Source organism: Hippocampus guttulatus, chromosome 1, assembly GCF_054856545.1.
Source record: "Hippocampus guttulatus isolate MCC_2025c chromosome 1, RoL_Hgut_1.0, whole genome shotgun sequence".
NCBI lineage: Eukaryota > Metazoa > Chordata > Actinopteri > Syngnathiformes > Syngnathidae > Hippocampus > Hippocampus guttulatus.
In genome coordinates this window covers 29,691,619-29,706,032 of record NC_141261.1, presented here as the reverse complement: position 1 = coordinate 29,706,032, position 14,414 = coordinate 29,691,619, and the positions used below count along the sequence as shown (strand labels likewise).

Below are 14,414 nucleotides of genomic sequence, written 5' to 3'. Positions count from 1 at the left end.
TGCTCTCATCAACATGGAATCATGAATCAGTTTTCTATGTGCAAAATGCAAATATTTACTGAAATAACAATTTCGATTTTCAATGTTACATGAACATTTTTCACTTCGAGCAGTTATTCACACATAATCTCCCACTAATATATTACTGTCCATCAACAACAGTGAAAAAAATATTTTGTCACACAACAGCTGCTTTAACAGCTCTTTTTATGGAATCAAAACAGAGCAATATAACACTATAAAGTGCACATCTAAGGTAAACTAGTACTCAGCCTATAGTGGATTTAAGCCATGGTTGCATACGTCGTTTTTCTCAAGTTTGCTTTGAACACAGCAATCAGGCTATGTTGATTCTGTTGGTCCTTCTTGCGCGGAAGTCTCTCTACGGTTTTGTGTAGACATAATTTCGGATGACTACACTTGGTTCGATGACAACACTGGAGATGTTTTATTTTCGCTAGGTCGCTACCACTGCACCGCTGAACTTTCGTTGTCATGTCACCGCCTCTGCGCACCGTCACTGTCAGACGAACACAGAGAAGCTCCACCCGCTTTATTTATATGGACACGGAACACTGTAACCTTCCACACAAAATAGTTCCAAACAAGTAACAATCGTGTCAGTGGCATACATCGTATTCGACAGGCTGCCTGCTCTTTATTCACTCGAGGCTCATCAACCTAGTCTCTTGTTTCTCTCCCGAAACAGTGTCTTCTCCCTCTTGGTGTACCTTAGCCTTCTCCGCTACGTACAATTTCTGTTCATAGCTTGTAATGGAGGCTCTCGCTGGCAATCCGTAGTGGAGTCGTTAGACGCAATGCGAATGATTTCAGCTTGAGTCGAGCTGTGGACAAAGTTTACAGGCTTGCATGCAGTAGCCATACATTTAGCTATGGCTTCAGCAAATTCTTTCTTCGCTTTGAAATGATCCATAGCTGTCTGTCTGAGACGAGGGGGCGGAGTACTCACATCAGCTGTGTGCTTGGCCATTAAGTGGTATTTCAGACTAGACGTGCTATGATGATAGCTCAGTTTACGACTGCAAAACATACAGGTAACTTTGGTCTTGTCAGTGGAGCAATCTGGCAACTTTTTAAAAGTAAACTTTCCATTCATAAACTCTTGAAGTATCCCGTTTTCGGTGTCTCGCGCTGTCGTGGCTGGCAAAACAAACGTGCGTGGACCTATGCAGCGCGCTTGTTGTTTTGTTTCTGGTTTATTTATAGAGCAATGTAACATCCGCTGTGACGTGTGCCGCGTTAATCTCGCGAGAAAAAATTTAATCCCCTTCAAATTCATTTAAATGAATGCCAATAAAAACGCGCCAAACTGACAGCTCTCGTACCGAGCTAATTTGGATTCTTTACAAACAGCAACTCTTGGGAGTTTTTGCATTTCCTGCATTCATATCACGATTGTAACATAAAACACAGCCTCTATGCCAGGCAAACTGCTTTGTCATCTTAATACTTGATGTCAATTTAGTGTTACCCGTCTCCGTTATCGCAGTTTGTGTGAACTCACTTCAAAGTAAACAACATTTTCATATTCGTTTTAATGTCAGCCAAGGTCTGGTGTTGTGCTCATTTGCCTCTTGCGGCCATTTAGGTGGACCTTAAGGGGTTTCTTTTAAAATTAATGAATGAATAACAGATAATAATCATGTCTCTTTACCCGCATGACTGTATGGTCACATTCCACACTGCTGGGAATCCTCACAAAGGTTTGCGGTGATGAAAGCAGGGCACAGATTTAGTTTAGTGGATGAGAGCACGACTTTCCCTTCAGTGGACAGTAGAGGTTTGAGTTTGCACCTCGGTCAAGACGTCTATGTTTTTCATTTTAATTTTCACCATTTATTTTAATCAACGGTGACTTGTTTGTGTTGCAAGGAAAGTGAGTCCAAAAGGGGAAAAAAAATGCTCTTGTGAAATGCTTCTTTAGACATACAGTTGCATTGTATTGTATTGTACCTTATTCGCACAAAATTAATATGTCGTATTACGCCTATACACTATACACATGTCGAGAAATTATTTCGTCATCCATTTCTTATAACTCATCATGCCCAAGTGTCAAAGCAGACGTGAAAATCACCGACGGTGTGGTGAAGTTAGGATACAGCCGCCTGTAATTCTACACATGGTCGGCAGGTGGTTTCGTGTCCGCATGACGCACCAAGAAATGAAGCCTTGCACAAACCCAATGGGTGAAATGGTGCGAAGCCTCTTGGGACTCCATCTCACCATCGCTACCTATTCTTCTTACTCCGTGGAAGTCTGTTTCTGCAACAAATGTCCATGCGGTAAACACGGAAAGTGGCCAAACGTTACCGGATGCCGTAAATATTTGTTTTTTTCCTGGCAATATTTGATACCTGTAGCTCATCAACGTTCTGTATCCTGGCCTTTTTCAAGTGGGCGGGGCTTTTTTTTCTCATTAAACACAGGAAGATTTTTTTAGAATTTGACAATGATTACGCTCATCAATGAATATATATATATATATATATATATATATATATATATATATATATATATATGTATATATATATATTTAATTCTAAGATTTGACTGTGAGACTTATACTGATCTGTCGTTGTTTTTCCAATCAAAAATGCACTTGTAACAGCTCGTGTCATCCATATCTCTTTGTAATCAGTGGCCCACATTAGAAGGGAATTTGGTTGTACAGTGTAATCTTTGCGAAGATACAATACCGTCTGTATTGGTGAGTGTAGACACTCCCAAAGTGAGGAAAATAACATTGTTGCAGTCGGAATTGGAACATGATAATCCCCCTTCTGTCTTCCCATGCAAATTTCACAAAAGGCCTCACTTTTGCAAAGTTGTTTTTTTTCTTTCTTTTTTCAAACTGACACTATAGGGGCTTCTTCCCATAAGGCTCTATTGTTCTCGTCTTTATTCAGGATGTAAAGTGGGAAACAAAGAATGTTACACCGATTAGCTACGAGCCGAGGTGACAACAGTGCCGAATTGATGTCTGGGGGGAAAAAAAGAGGGCGCTGGAACCACAGGATGTCTCATTTCAGACCCTGTAACATTGTACGTCACAGCTGTTGCAAAAGGCCAGAACGCAAAAATATCAAAGCCTGGGGGGGGGGGGGGGGGCTCCTGACTCTTCGGTGTCAAACATGTACAAGTTATGGCGACGCAACGTGCAGGCGCAAGACGCCTCAAACCTATGGCACGCCTCGTTAGCAATGTTATCTCAGTAGTATTAGTTGCGTCTGAGCTTTATGGAACATGGTTAACTTCAGCTATGTGCTTCTCAGAGACATGCGCTGGAACAAGGGCACCATCCTCAAGGCGTCCGTGGACTACATCAGGAAGCTGCAGCGTGAGCAGCAGAGGGCCAAAGAGCTGGAGAACTGTCAGAGGAAGCTTGAAAATGCCAATCGGCATCTTATGCTGAGGATACAGGTAGTGGAAGACGTCCTCATCATCCTTCTCATTCAATCTTATTCCATGCCATCAACTACAATTCTGTAACCCAGACAAAACCATCACTTGTATGCAGTTGTAGAAATCCTGTTGACGGTTGCAGCAGGGTTTCGTGGTTCAGCGCAAGAAGCATGGCTTCATTTCCCAATTCGGTTAATGGTGGCGTGGAAATGCTGGTCTGTCTCGACATGTGCCGCGGGATGTAGTCTGCCTTTCACCTGAAATCAGCGGCGGTGAGCCTCTAGTTCTGCTCAATCCTCAACAAGATAAGCGCGGCAGAAAACGGATGGCTGGAGTTTGCAATAATGCAAGTATCATGTGACATGTTACATGAGACATGCTACATGCTGTTACAGAATAGCTTTTCGCAGGCTTCGGGCAGATGTGGTAGTGGCACGTGTCGCCCTGTTAAATGTCAGGGGCCTGGTTTCACCACCCTCCCCTAACCACTCGCAGCTCTGGAGGTTGCTGCCCTGAAGTTCATTCACAGTAGGAACAAAGCAAAGTGGAGTTATCACTTTTAAAGCATGTGCCCCGCACAACCTCTCGAAATTATCAAAGAAAACAAACGATTCAGTGTGAAATGAACAGACAGAGTCTACTGGCCCGTTAACTTGTCGTCCGTCAGTTGATTTTCACACACGATTCAGACCTCACCTGATTGATCACATGGTTGCTGTCTAGCTTGAAGCAATTCACACACACAAAAAAACCCCAAAAACTCTGGCTTCTATTTAGCTCCCGATTTGGGGCTTTGTGTGTCTTGAAAACCTCCCCGACATGAAGCACTCAGAACCCTGATCAATAGCGATCGTGATTAATTTGTTGTCTCCAAGGGCTCTCTTGATGGTGATTTTGCTGAATATTTGCAAGCATATCACACACTTTCAACGTACCGTTTGTTAACTGCAAACTGAACATGGTTGTATCCATGCGAGTGCAGATTTCACGAAGCACAAACTACTCCAACAACTAACTAGCATGACTCCGATGCCCGAGGCAGACACAATTAAGTGTGCTTCATATCACAAAATAAAAGGTGTCTTTTTTTTTTTAATCGCACATCATGTGCAAATGGATGTAGATTTTACAACCAATTTCACAATGTTTCCCAAATGCTCACTTCCAGTGACATGACACACATGAAGTCGACCTAATGCATGTCCGCTCCTAACATACATATACCATGAACATACTGTATTTCAGGGGTGCCCATTAGGTCGATCCTGATCTACCGGTAGATCTAAGACAGGTCCCAAGTAGATCTGAGGAGTGTCGAGGAGAAAAAAAAAAAAAACAACCAGTTGTGTGTCTTTGTACATGTTGGTAATATATTCTTTTGTGTTAATGTACGCTGCACCCTAATCATCCTATTAGTCTCATTTTCACAAAAACATTTTTAAAAATAAAATAAAGCAGGTAAATCTTGAATTTACGATGGCGCGTGATTACGTCACCATTAGTTGTTAGCTCTCAGCAGTCTGCAATTGCAGCTTGTGATCAGAGCTGTTGCGCTCTATCTTTTATCGTCATTATTCTCATTCAGAGTTTGCTTCGTGTACAATTCACCGAGGGCACGGGTAAAGAATTGGAATCTAGGAGGGCCCAGGGAAGCACTTTAAAATGGTACGTATGAGCTACGATAGTTAACAGGCTACAAAAGTGCATCGCATGCCTCAGTTTCAGGCTGTTTCTCATCATGGCGTGCGTGCATGCGTGCGTGTGTGTGTGTGTGTGTGTGTGTGTGTGTGTGTGTGTGTGTGTGTGTGTGTGTGTGTGTGTGTGTGTGTGCGCGCGCGCGCGTGCCGGTAATGGTAGATCCCGGGAGGTTAGTTGATCGAAAAGTAGATCTTTGGTCCAAAGAGTGTGGGCACCCCTTGCTGTATTTAATCTTTTGGGTTGGGTTGTTTTTTGTGTGTGAGGTGTTTCCACAAATCTGCTTTTTAAACTGTTTTCCTTTTTTCTCAAAAATGTGCACTGCACATCCTTGTTTGACTGTTTTTGAGCACATGGTATTTTAACAAACAAACTACCTTTTCATAACTGTACTGGCATTCTCCAATTTGGAATCAAAATTAAAAGTCAAAAAAGTGAAAGTCGCACCAAACTTTTGAACTTTAACATTGAACTTAGTTTGTTGCGACTGATTTCGAGGAATTTTGAGCTCATTTGTGTCTTTTCACTCTCGCAATGCTGATACCAATAAGTTTAGGTGCAAGACCTCAGCCAGCACTGTAGACAGACTCGCACGTTGTTTTATTCGTGGATTCATTCACCCACGTGAAAATAAATAACATTTTCTTCTTTACTCTGCACCTTGTGTGCAAGATTCGCAGTCAGATACCATTTTAGAAATGAAAACAGCGAGTCGCCATTCACTGCTCTTCGTATGCGTGCGCGCGCACGTGTGTGCAGGAGTTGGAGATGCAGGCGCGAGCTCACGGCCTGGCCATCACGTCCTCGGCGCTGTGCTCCGCTGAACTGGTGGGCCGGAGGATCAAGCAGGAGTCCGCTCTGGAGGACTGTCACCAGGACTTGTACACGCTCCGCCCCCACACGCATCACCAGCAGCACCCCGCCTGCACGCCCGAGCACCCCGGCACCCTGGAGCGAAACGAGGGTCACCCCAATTTCGCCGACGGGCACTACGTCATTCACGGCAGGCCGGCCTCCAGACTCAACGACATCCTCATGGAAGACAACGTCTCGCCCGTGCGAGGCGGAGACCCTTTGCTCTCGTCAGTCTCCCCGGATGCCTCAAAGGACAGCAGCCGCAAGAGCAGCGTAAGCATGGATGAGAATGAGCAGGGCTGTTAGCGCCCCCCTCTGGAAGATCCCCTCCATGCGGCTTCACTCTGGGCTGCCGGTGTCCCCCCCCCCCCCCCCCCCCCCCCCAGCGTTTACACGTTTTCAGTCGTTGCCTTTTTTTATGTCGGTGTGTTTCGAAGCCCTCAACCTTGATTTTCAAGGATTGGTTTTAAAGTTTGTTTACTTTAATCCAAACGTTGATGACAATAGTTACACTTTGAGAGTTTTATATGTAAAAGAAAACGTACTTCTCGTCGGGTAGATGCTAAAATTTACTCTATTTGTGGTGATTCCAAAGAATGTGAGGAAATGACAAATGATGCTAACGCAGTAGAGTTTGTGACGAGGAAGCGCTGCTTTTGAAATCACAATAGCAGGAATAGAGGAAAGGTATTTATTACTGTAGTGCTTTACACTCCTTGTGTCTTCGAACTTGAACATGTCGATGCCTTAATTATGACATCAGTATCGAATCGCGATGCACCTGCCGTGGTTGTTAGTCTTCAATGCAAAACTCTTGACAAATTCCTCAGTTTTAGATGGAAACCAAATGCTATATCTTGGTAAGTGGTTCATACGTTCCCCTCCATCATCATTTTTCGTTATCTTAACTGCATTTTCTCCACGTCGTTTTTGAACTCGAGAAAAAAAAAGCACGACAAACATTTAATTCAAAACACAGCTGTTTGGCAAACATAGTGGTATTTTTATTGCTATCGTGACAGTATGTAATAAATGACGAGGGCGATGATGCTATTTGGCTAATGTTATAGACAAAAAAGTACAAAGTAAATAAGCAAATTGATGAAAGCCATTTTAGACAGCGCTGTACCAGAACAGTGCAGTTTTCCTACAATGAAGCTCATTTTAGCCACAAATTCACGCACGAGTGCGTCCACGATAATGACGTCATCATATATATCAAGGGACATGACTTGATTGTCAGAGATGCCTGCAGATACAGAGCAGAAGGGTGACCTTCCCAGCTCTTTGGTCCTTTCGTTTGCCACCTGTCTGCCCACATGGCTCGAATACTTTCACTTGTCAAGTCTGCGGAGCGCATAGTCACAGGACAACCATGCATCCAAAAGCCTCTTGCCAATGTAATTTATGAAGCGCATGTAAAAAGAAACACTGGAATGACCTCTTTAAATCAAATCATAACTTTTTTTTTTCTTTTCGGTATCTATGCATTGTGTCATGATCCTTCTGGGCTTTTCCCAACATTTACACAATATTGCATAAGACGTCTGATGTATGAAGATTGTGTATTTGTTTTCCAGCACTTGTAGCACATGATGTTAAGCATGGTATTGACTTCTTTCCTGTTACAACTCCGTCTCCAGCCAGGTAACGGTTGAGTTTGTTTGTGCCTGTCTATTCACGTCCTGACGACGTAATGATGTGATCTTTATAAATGATGTAAGTGCCTTGAGGTGTTCCCTGTTTTGCCACTGATTTAAGAGGAGCTGGAGATTGTGGCACCAATATTGTGTTGCAGATGTTTACTGGCGTTTAGGGAGAATGTCAAGCTGCTTTACGAACCTTTTGCAGTAAAAAAAAAAAGAAGAAAGAAAATTTAAAAAAGAAAAAAACTCCCAAGAATCTGTCGGATGTAGAGGCATAGAGAATATATTTTTTAATAGAAACTAAAAAGTGTCGTGATAAAAATGATAAATCATTGAATTAAGTGATGTACAAGAACATTTTAGGAGAACGGCCTATGATTTATCTGTGATTAAACCCATCCCTGTTTAATGTATATTTTTACACATTTTTTTAATGTAGGTACATGTCTTCTTAAAAAAAAAAAGGAAACAGTATTTTGTTTAATGTTATTCCTCCTTTGACTACAATTCTTCTGGACAACAAAGGTCATGTTAGTCCAAGTAGCAAGCTTCTCCAACAAGCACAACCAAACATCAATCTGCTGAATATTAATTCTTTTGAATTGTGGCCATTTATTATATTCACAAGTGCTGTTGGAGAAGAGGTGGTTTGTTTGGATCAAGATTTATTATTTTTAAAAATATATTATTGATGAATAATCTTGGCTGATTGACACTTAATATTTGTCACCTATGTGTTATTTATTTTATGGATAATAATCCCATAGTTGGAATTTAACACTGTCTTTTCTGTTTGCCTGAATGTAATTCAAATCGACGACAGCCACCAATGTGCTGCCAGTGTGCCAAAGTTACTGCATGTACGGTAGCTGTAATATCTCATGAGGTCAGATACCCTGCCGAACAGGATCGTTCCAAGTAGTCAGAAGAATCGTGTGGCTTTGATGTGAACCGTTTAAAGAATCATGACCATCTGGACAGAAAGGGATGTAACGGTGCGTTATGCAACACTTGGCTTTTCCGGAAATTTGGCCAACTTTGTTATCTGGTGCAAGTAACACTTCGATTTCTGGTCGAGGCAAAGCGCAGGCCACCCTTGAGACAAATGCTTATCGGTAAGCTCCATCGTTTGATGCCAATCTTGAATTATATTTTTTTTACAACCCGGCTGAACCTGCAAATGTGATTCAGTTTTCAGTGATGCAACAAGAAAGGCACCCGCTGTGATTCTACGACACCTTTTGCAGATGAAGTACCAAGTTCGATCCGTGGACTTGCTGTTACGGCCTCTGTGGTTCATTCTAACGTGTCCTCTGCTTCTTGCTCGGTTTTGTGGAGGTGTGGCAATATTCACGGTATGCACTCGACTCTGTGAACTCAAATTATGTTTGGAAAAACATTAAAAGCTTTATTTAAGAGTTTGGAGGGGCGGGGGTTCCCTCAGTTTTCATGTGAAAATAAAAACCATGTCGAATGTCAACCACACTGAAAAATATTGCGCACCCAACGCATTAAATGTCACAATGATTGTTGTTTGCTTTAATTTCACACTAAAAGTTCGACCAAAATGAAGTTTTTAAATGTGGAACAGATTTGAAGTGACGACGCCCAGCGGTGATTTGTAGTTTGCATGCCTTTCTTGCACCCAAAGCTCCTGGGTTTGAATCTGATGCGCTTTCTCTGTGGCGTGTGAACGTTTTATACCTGCACTTGCGTGAATTGTGTCCACGGAAGGGAAACGCATGCTTGTTAGGTTATCTATGATTTGTGATTGAGCGCTGTTGGGGGAGAGTCGGCCTTTCTCTTCCTCCGCGTGTTCGTTAATTTCGGATGATGAGGATGTTGGTTATCCAAATACAGTCTGGAGACGATGAACAGTACCTTTGAAGGTTTTATTTTTCTTTTCTGCAGTTTACAGATCGATCCAGGCTCCTGAGAGTTTCAGATTTCGTCAGGAAGCCCAGAAAAAATACAGTCATGAGAATACAGTGAAACTGCTCTACAACGAAATCATGTTTGCAGCAAGAATTTTTTCACAACAGGGGTTTTTTCACTGTAGCAAATTTGATCTCAGATGTAACACACACACACAAAAGTATGTGTACACGCACACACAAACGTATGTGTACTCTTTATTTTTATTCCAATAGTGCATAAGTATGAGCATACACTTATTTGACACTTCATATAGTCAGTGTAGAAAGAAAAAAAGGGAAAGAAATTGTGAAATGTACGATGAGCATTCACTTTCACTTACATCAATTTCTTGGACAATGTCTAATTTTGCTTCCTCCGTCTTTCATTGTGATCACTTTTGCCCTCTCTTCCAGCGTCAGAGCTCTTCTTGTCTAAGCTGCTTGACATCCAAAGGTCCGCTTTGTAGCCATTTTAGCAATGCAAAGTTCTTGCTGCGTCTGAAACTAACAACAACAAATACTTCCCGGACTACTGCGCATGTGTAAACCAGTGTGGTGGTTGCTGTTGCCATTTCCAAACGAAGCAGTAGAGGTTGCTGTTGGATTACACTTCGTTGTAGTGAATCTCGTCACGAGGCAAGAGCAGAGAAAAAGATTTCGTATAACGCAACAGGGTTTTTTTTTTCGTTGTATGGGGGGCAGGAAAGTGGGAATGGTGTTAATGCATGAAGATTTTTTTCCACACTAGGAGGAATTTTCGCCCATGTAGGTTTCGTTGTAGAGGAGTTTCACTGTATATAGAGACAATATGATAATGAGAGGCGGGGAGTTACACCTCCATGCAAATCCCGGAAACAAAGAAAGGTCGATGCAATTCGATCTTGACATGTTGCGAAAGTCCAGACCTCTCCGCTGTGCGTAAATCTTGAGATAAGAGTCCCTCCCCGGGGGAACTTGATTGCCTTCGGGGACTCTCCCAAGGTGGGGGTCAAAGGGCACTAAAGGTGATTTTAATCACAGTAATCAGGAAATAACTTCAACAGTATTCTACATTCTTTGTTTCAAGTGTTTGAACAGAACCAACATCAGAGAGGGGCTAAAAAAATCACAGTCAAGAATAGATTCCTTAACAGCGCTGACCAATCCAGGGTGTACCCCACCCAGCCATCTCGTTACCTCTGCGTCCCGCGTCCTAGACGCATAATTTTCCCGCGGGACGCACAGTTCCAAATAATTTTTGGGACGCAAGGAAATTTCTCAGTCAAAAACGATGGTAAATCTTTTTTTCCAGCAACGAACGCAGTTTGACCATCGCCGCCATTGTTGTTTTGATCTCACATTAAGTAATCTTGCATGACGAGATTTCCGTTCCCGTGAGACTGAGATTGGCGATATCGGGCTTCACCTCGCGGGAAGCAGACGATTGCCAAGTTGTGTAACGTGGAAACAAGTGTTGCGAAGGTTTATTGAGGAGATATCACAGAGGAAGCAGCTAAAGATGGATAGTTTTTTGCGATGATAAGTTGACCTTTGAGAAAGCCTTGCATCATTGGAAACAGAGTAAAGAGAGGAGAATTTATGAACTCAAAGACTGAACCATGGGATGAAATAAGAACCTTTTTCTCAGCACATCTTGTATGCCTAATTATTAAAATTTTTGCAGCATTTGTTTATAAGGAATAAAACTATTATCAATGAATATTGTTGCTGTTTGTGTTATTTTCATCTGCAATTGAATAAGTAGACCATTTCAGAATTTGAAATTTGGGACTATCTAAATGCATAATGGGACTCATACTTTTGTGATCAGCGAGTCCCTGGGACTCGCAGGGCTCAAACTGTAAAATTATCACTGCCCACCTTTCTGTTATAGTCAGCAGCATTTCTTTATTCCAGTGAAATGTATCCATTGGGTCTGAAATGATTTACACAATATCTGTCATGATTCGGTTTAGGGACCAACAGGTGGCACTGTAGGGCTCCCCCGGCAGCTGCACACCTGTTGGTCATTTGGTAATTAGTTGTATCAAAGGACTCCTGCCCGAACACTCGGTGTCGGGTCATTGTTGCTTCTTGCTACTGTCATGTGTGTTGCTGTTTGCTCTTAGTTTCTGTCATGTTTAGTTCCTTGTTATGTTTTAGCTTTAGTCATGGTTTTTGTTTGATACTTTGGACTTTGTGTGTTTGGGATTTAGTTTTCTTTGTTTTAAATACAATTCTTCAAATACACCCTGCTCCTCCCGGCCTGCCTGCTTTTTGGGGTCCACCACCACCTCGCAACGTGACAATATCCGACGATTCTCAGGATAACGCAGTACAATTGTACGCCACTGCAAACGACAACCTTGGCCTCCATGTGTAATTAGCTCTTGTATTCAAAGTGACAACGTTGTGGCCGGTTAGTGCAGAGGTCTCCAACCTTTTTTGCCCCACGGACCGGTTTCACGTCAGACAATATTTTCAGGGACCGGCCTTTTAGGCCGGATGATACAACAATATAACGTGATATGACCTGCATGAAAGGTGTGGTATTTTCGAAACATAATAAGCACGAATCATGACACAAGGAACGTCCTCTCTGGCTGCAACATTCTCTGGTCGCTATGGTAACGTTTAAACGTGCCTTCAAAATAAGATACGGCGCAAATAAAAAGTGCATGAAAAATACGAGGGTCAGGGGGCGGTTGATGACAAAAAAACGCTTGCTCGTTTTTAAAAGTAAAGAGAAGTTGCAATTTGGTACTCTAGCAAGAAAAATTAAGTTTATGCAGACAATTTGTTTTCGTGAGACATATAAAATCACGTGGCAGGAACCGATCTGGCCCGGGCCTTGAGTTTGACACTTGTGAACTAAAAGAGCATGCAGTACCTTTCGGAGGAATACTAAATCAAGTTTACATTCCAATTCTGACACATGGGGGGCAGCCCATTATTGCACTCAACTCAGCAGGGGTCACTCGAGTTCTCAGGGGCTCAATTTCCTCTTGCACACCCGATGATCTCTCACGGCACTTTGGTTGGGACTGTGTTAGAATGACAACTTTTCAGTGACAATTTTGTATCAAAGCGTGCCGTGCCACCTTCACGTTTACCGGGCTCTTCTCAGCGATAGCATACTTCTGATATCTCCATGGCCAGCTCGAGAAGTTCTGCTGAGTCCTGGCAGGAGTTGCAGAAGTTCCAGTCCAGTCCCAGGTTGCAGGTCAGGCACTCCCATCCCTGATGGTCGCCCTCAATAGATTCGGTGACATGATTCACTGAAGGAAAGCAATGGCCGACAGCCCGGTCGAATGTGTCCACCAGCAGGTGCATAAATTCATGGAAGCGACAATGCAGACAAGCCAGCAGAATTCCTGCACAGTCCTCTGGGGGCGGAAAAGAGACACCTCGGTTTTTGTTTCAATTGTGAACAGTTTTGATTGTCACGGAAACATGTGCGCTACCGTCAGTGACAGGCTCTGGTGAATCATCAGAGGAAAACACACTACTGCTGCTGCTGCTGCTGCTGTTGCTACTCTTCAAACCCTCCGAGCATGCTTCCAAGATTCTGGGTCCATCCCACCCGATGTGTGTTTCCTGCCCCAAGCAGGTGAGGGGGCTCCCTACCGCATAAGAAGTATCCATGCGAATCACAAACATTATTTTGTTGAGTGACATAAAATGACATTTTTGTCCTGATTATTTGCCTACTATGGTCAGTGTCTGTCCAAACTCTGAATTGTTGTAAATGTAAATACAGACAATCTGTTTCACTCCGTATATCATCTGAATTCTTAGATTCATTCATTCAAGGTTCTGCAGTTAAACAAACAAGATATTCAGATATTGTAAACTGACCATCACACTCGGTATTGACTTTTTCCCCAAGCTCCATAAAATTCATCTCGGGAACAAGTGAAGGAGACGTTGTCATCTTCTGTCGAGCAAAGAAAATTCTACTTGACGGCAAATAATGCCTTTGGGTTTGTGCGTGTGTGTGTGCGCGTGCGTGCGCGTGTGCGTGTGCGTGTGTGTGTGTAAACCAGTGTTTTTCAAACCCTGTGCCGCGAGACATTGTCAGCTGTGCCACGGGAAAATATCCAATTTGTACGCCTGTGCGGTCTATCGCCCGGCAAAGTAATCGTATACCGCTAGGGAGCAGCAACAGCTAGCCTTGTGTTTAGACTGGAAGAAACAAACGAATTTGTGACGCATGAATGCAGGACGACGGTGAAACAATAAAAATGAAAGATTATAAACTACTTTTTTCTTTGTGTTTATTTGATTCTAATTCAAGCTGTTATAACGTCATTCTTCAATGTTAAAAAACGGTTATAGTAACAATATAACACGTTAATTGTTAAAATAAGCTCCCCCCCCCACACTTTTTCAGCTGGTGGTGTGCCGCGAGATTTTTTTCAATGAAAGAAGTGTGTCTTGGCTCAAAAAAGTTTGAAAAACACTGGTGTAAACAATGACACTCATCAACAGCAAATTTTCAAGATATGGCTTTATGTGTCCCTTAATGTAAATTTGACACATTAAAGCATGCACAATGCAAATTTTACCATGCCTTGCAATTTATACAGTAGCTATGACATTTCTGATTTTAAAAAAATCCACCTGTTGCTGAACCCGTAATTCAGAAATCTTATTACATTACTATATTACATATTGTTATTATTATTATGGAAAAAGGCATGTGCTAGAGAAAAATGAAAGTAGCTTCACAATCAGTGCAAAAAGATAATCTAGAAAAGTTTACAAACATGCATGTCAGATTTTTTAAAAGAATGGTAAAAAATTGCTGAGCAGTGAAATAATCATGCTTGTTGCTTACTCTTCGAATGACTTAGATATGATTTCAATTATGTCAAGAAGAAATTTCATGTAAGAT

General features: G+C 42.3%; 2 protein-coding genes across 3 annotated transcripts in view; one reads left to right on the top strand and one right to left on the bottom strand.

The window, feature by feature from the left end:
• mitfb (melanocyte inducing transcription factor b) overlaps nucleotides 1–6,338 on the top strand; it is a 55,470-nt gene extending 49,132 nt beyond the window's left edge. For both annotated transcript variants that reach the window (XM_086125361.1, XM_086125369.1), the window contains exons 9-10: nucleotides 3,297–3,444; nucleotides 5,881–6,338. In XM_086125361.1, coding sequence (XP_085981487.1) covers nucleotides 3,297–3,444; nucleotides 5,881–6,282 — 550 coding nt within the window. In that variant the 3' untranslated portion in view covers nucleotides 6,283–6,338. The remainder of the gene's footprint in view (nucleotides 1–3,296; nucleotides 3,445–5,880) is intronic.
• Nucleotides 6,339–12,062: 5,724 nt separating this feature from the next.
• Nucleotides 12,063–13,451, bottom strand: LOC147211297 (myoD family inhibitor domain-containing protein 2-like). Its single transcript, XM_086125381.1, has 3 exons — nucleotides 13,376–13,451; nucleotides 12,982–13,140; nucleotides 12,063–12,903 (listed from the first exon to the last, which is right to left on the bottom strand). The coding sequence occupies exons 1-3, from the start codon at nucleotides 13,449–13,451 to the stop codon at nucleotides 12,641–12,643; spliced, it is 498 nt and encodes a 165-aa protein (XP_085981507.1). The 3' UTR covers nucleotides 12,063–12,640.
• Nucleotides 13,452–14,414: the final 963 nt, after the last annotated feature.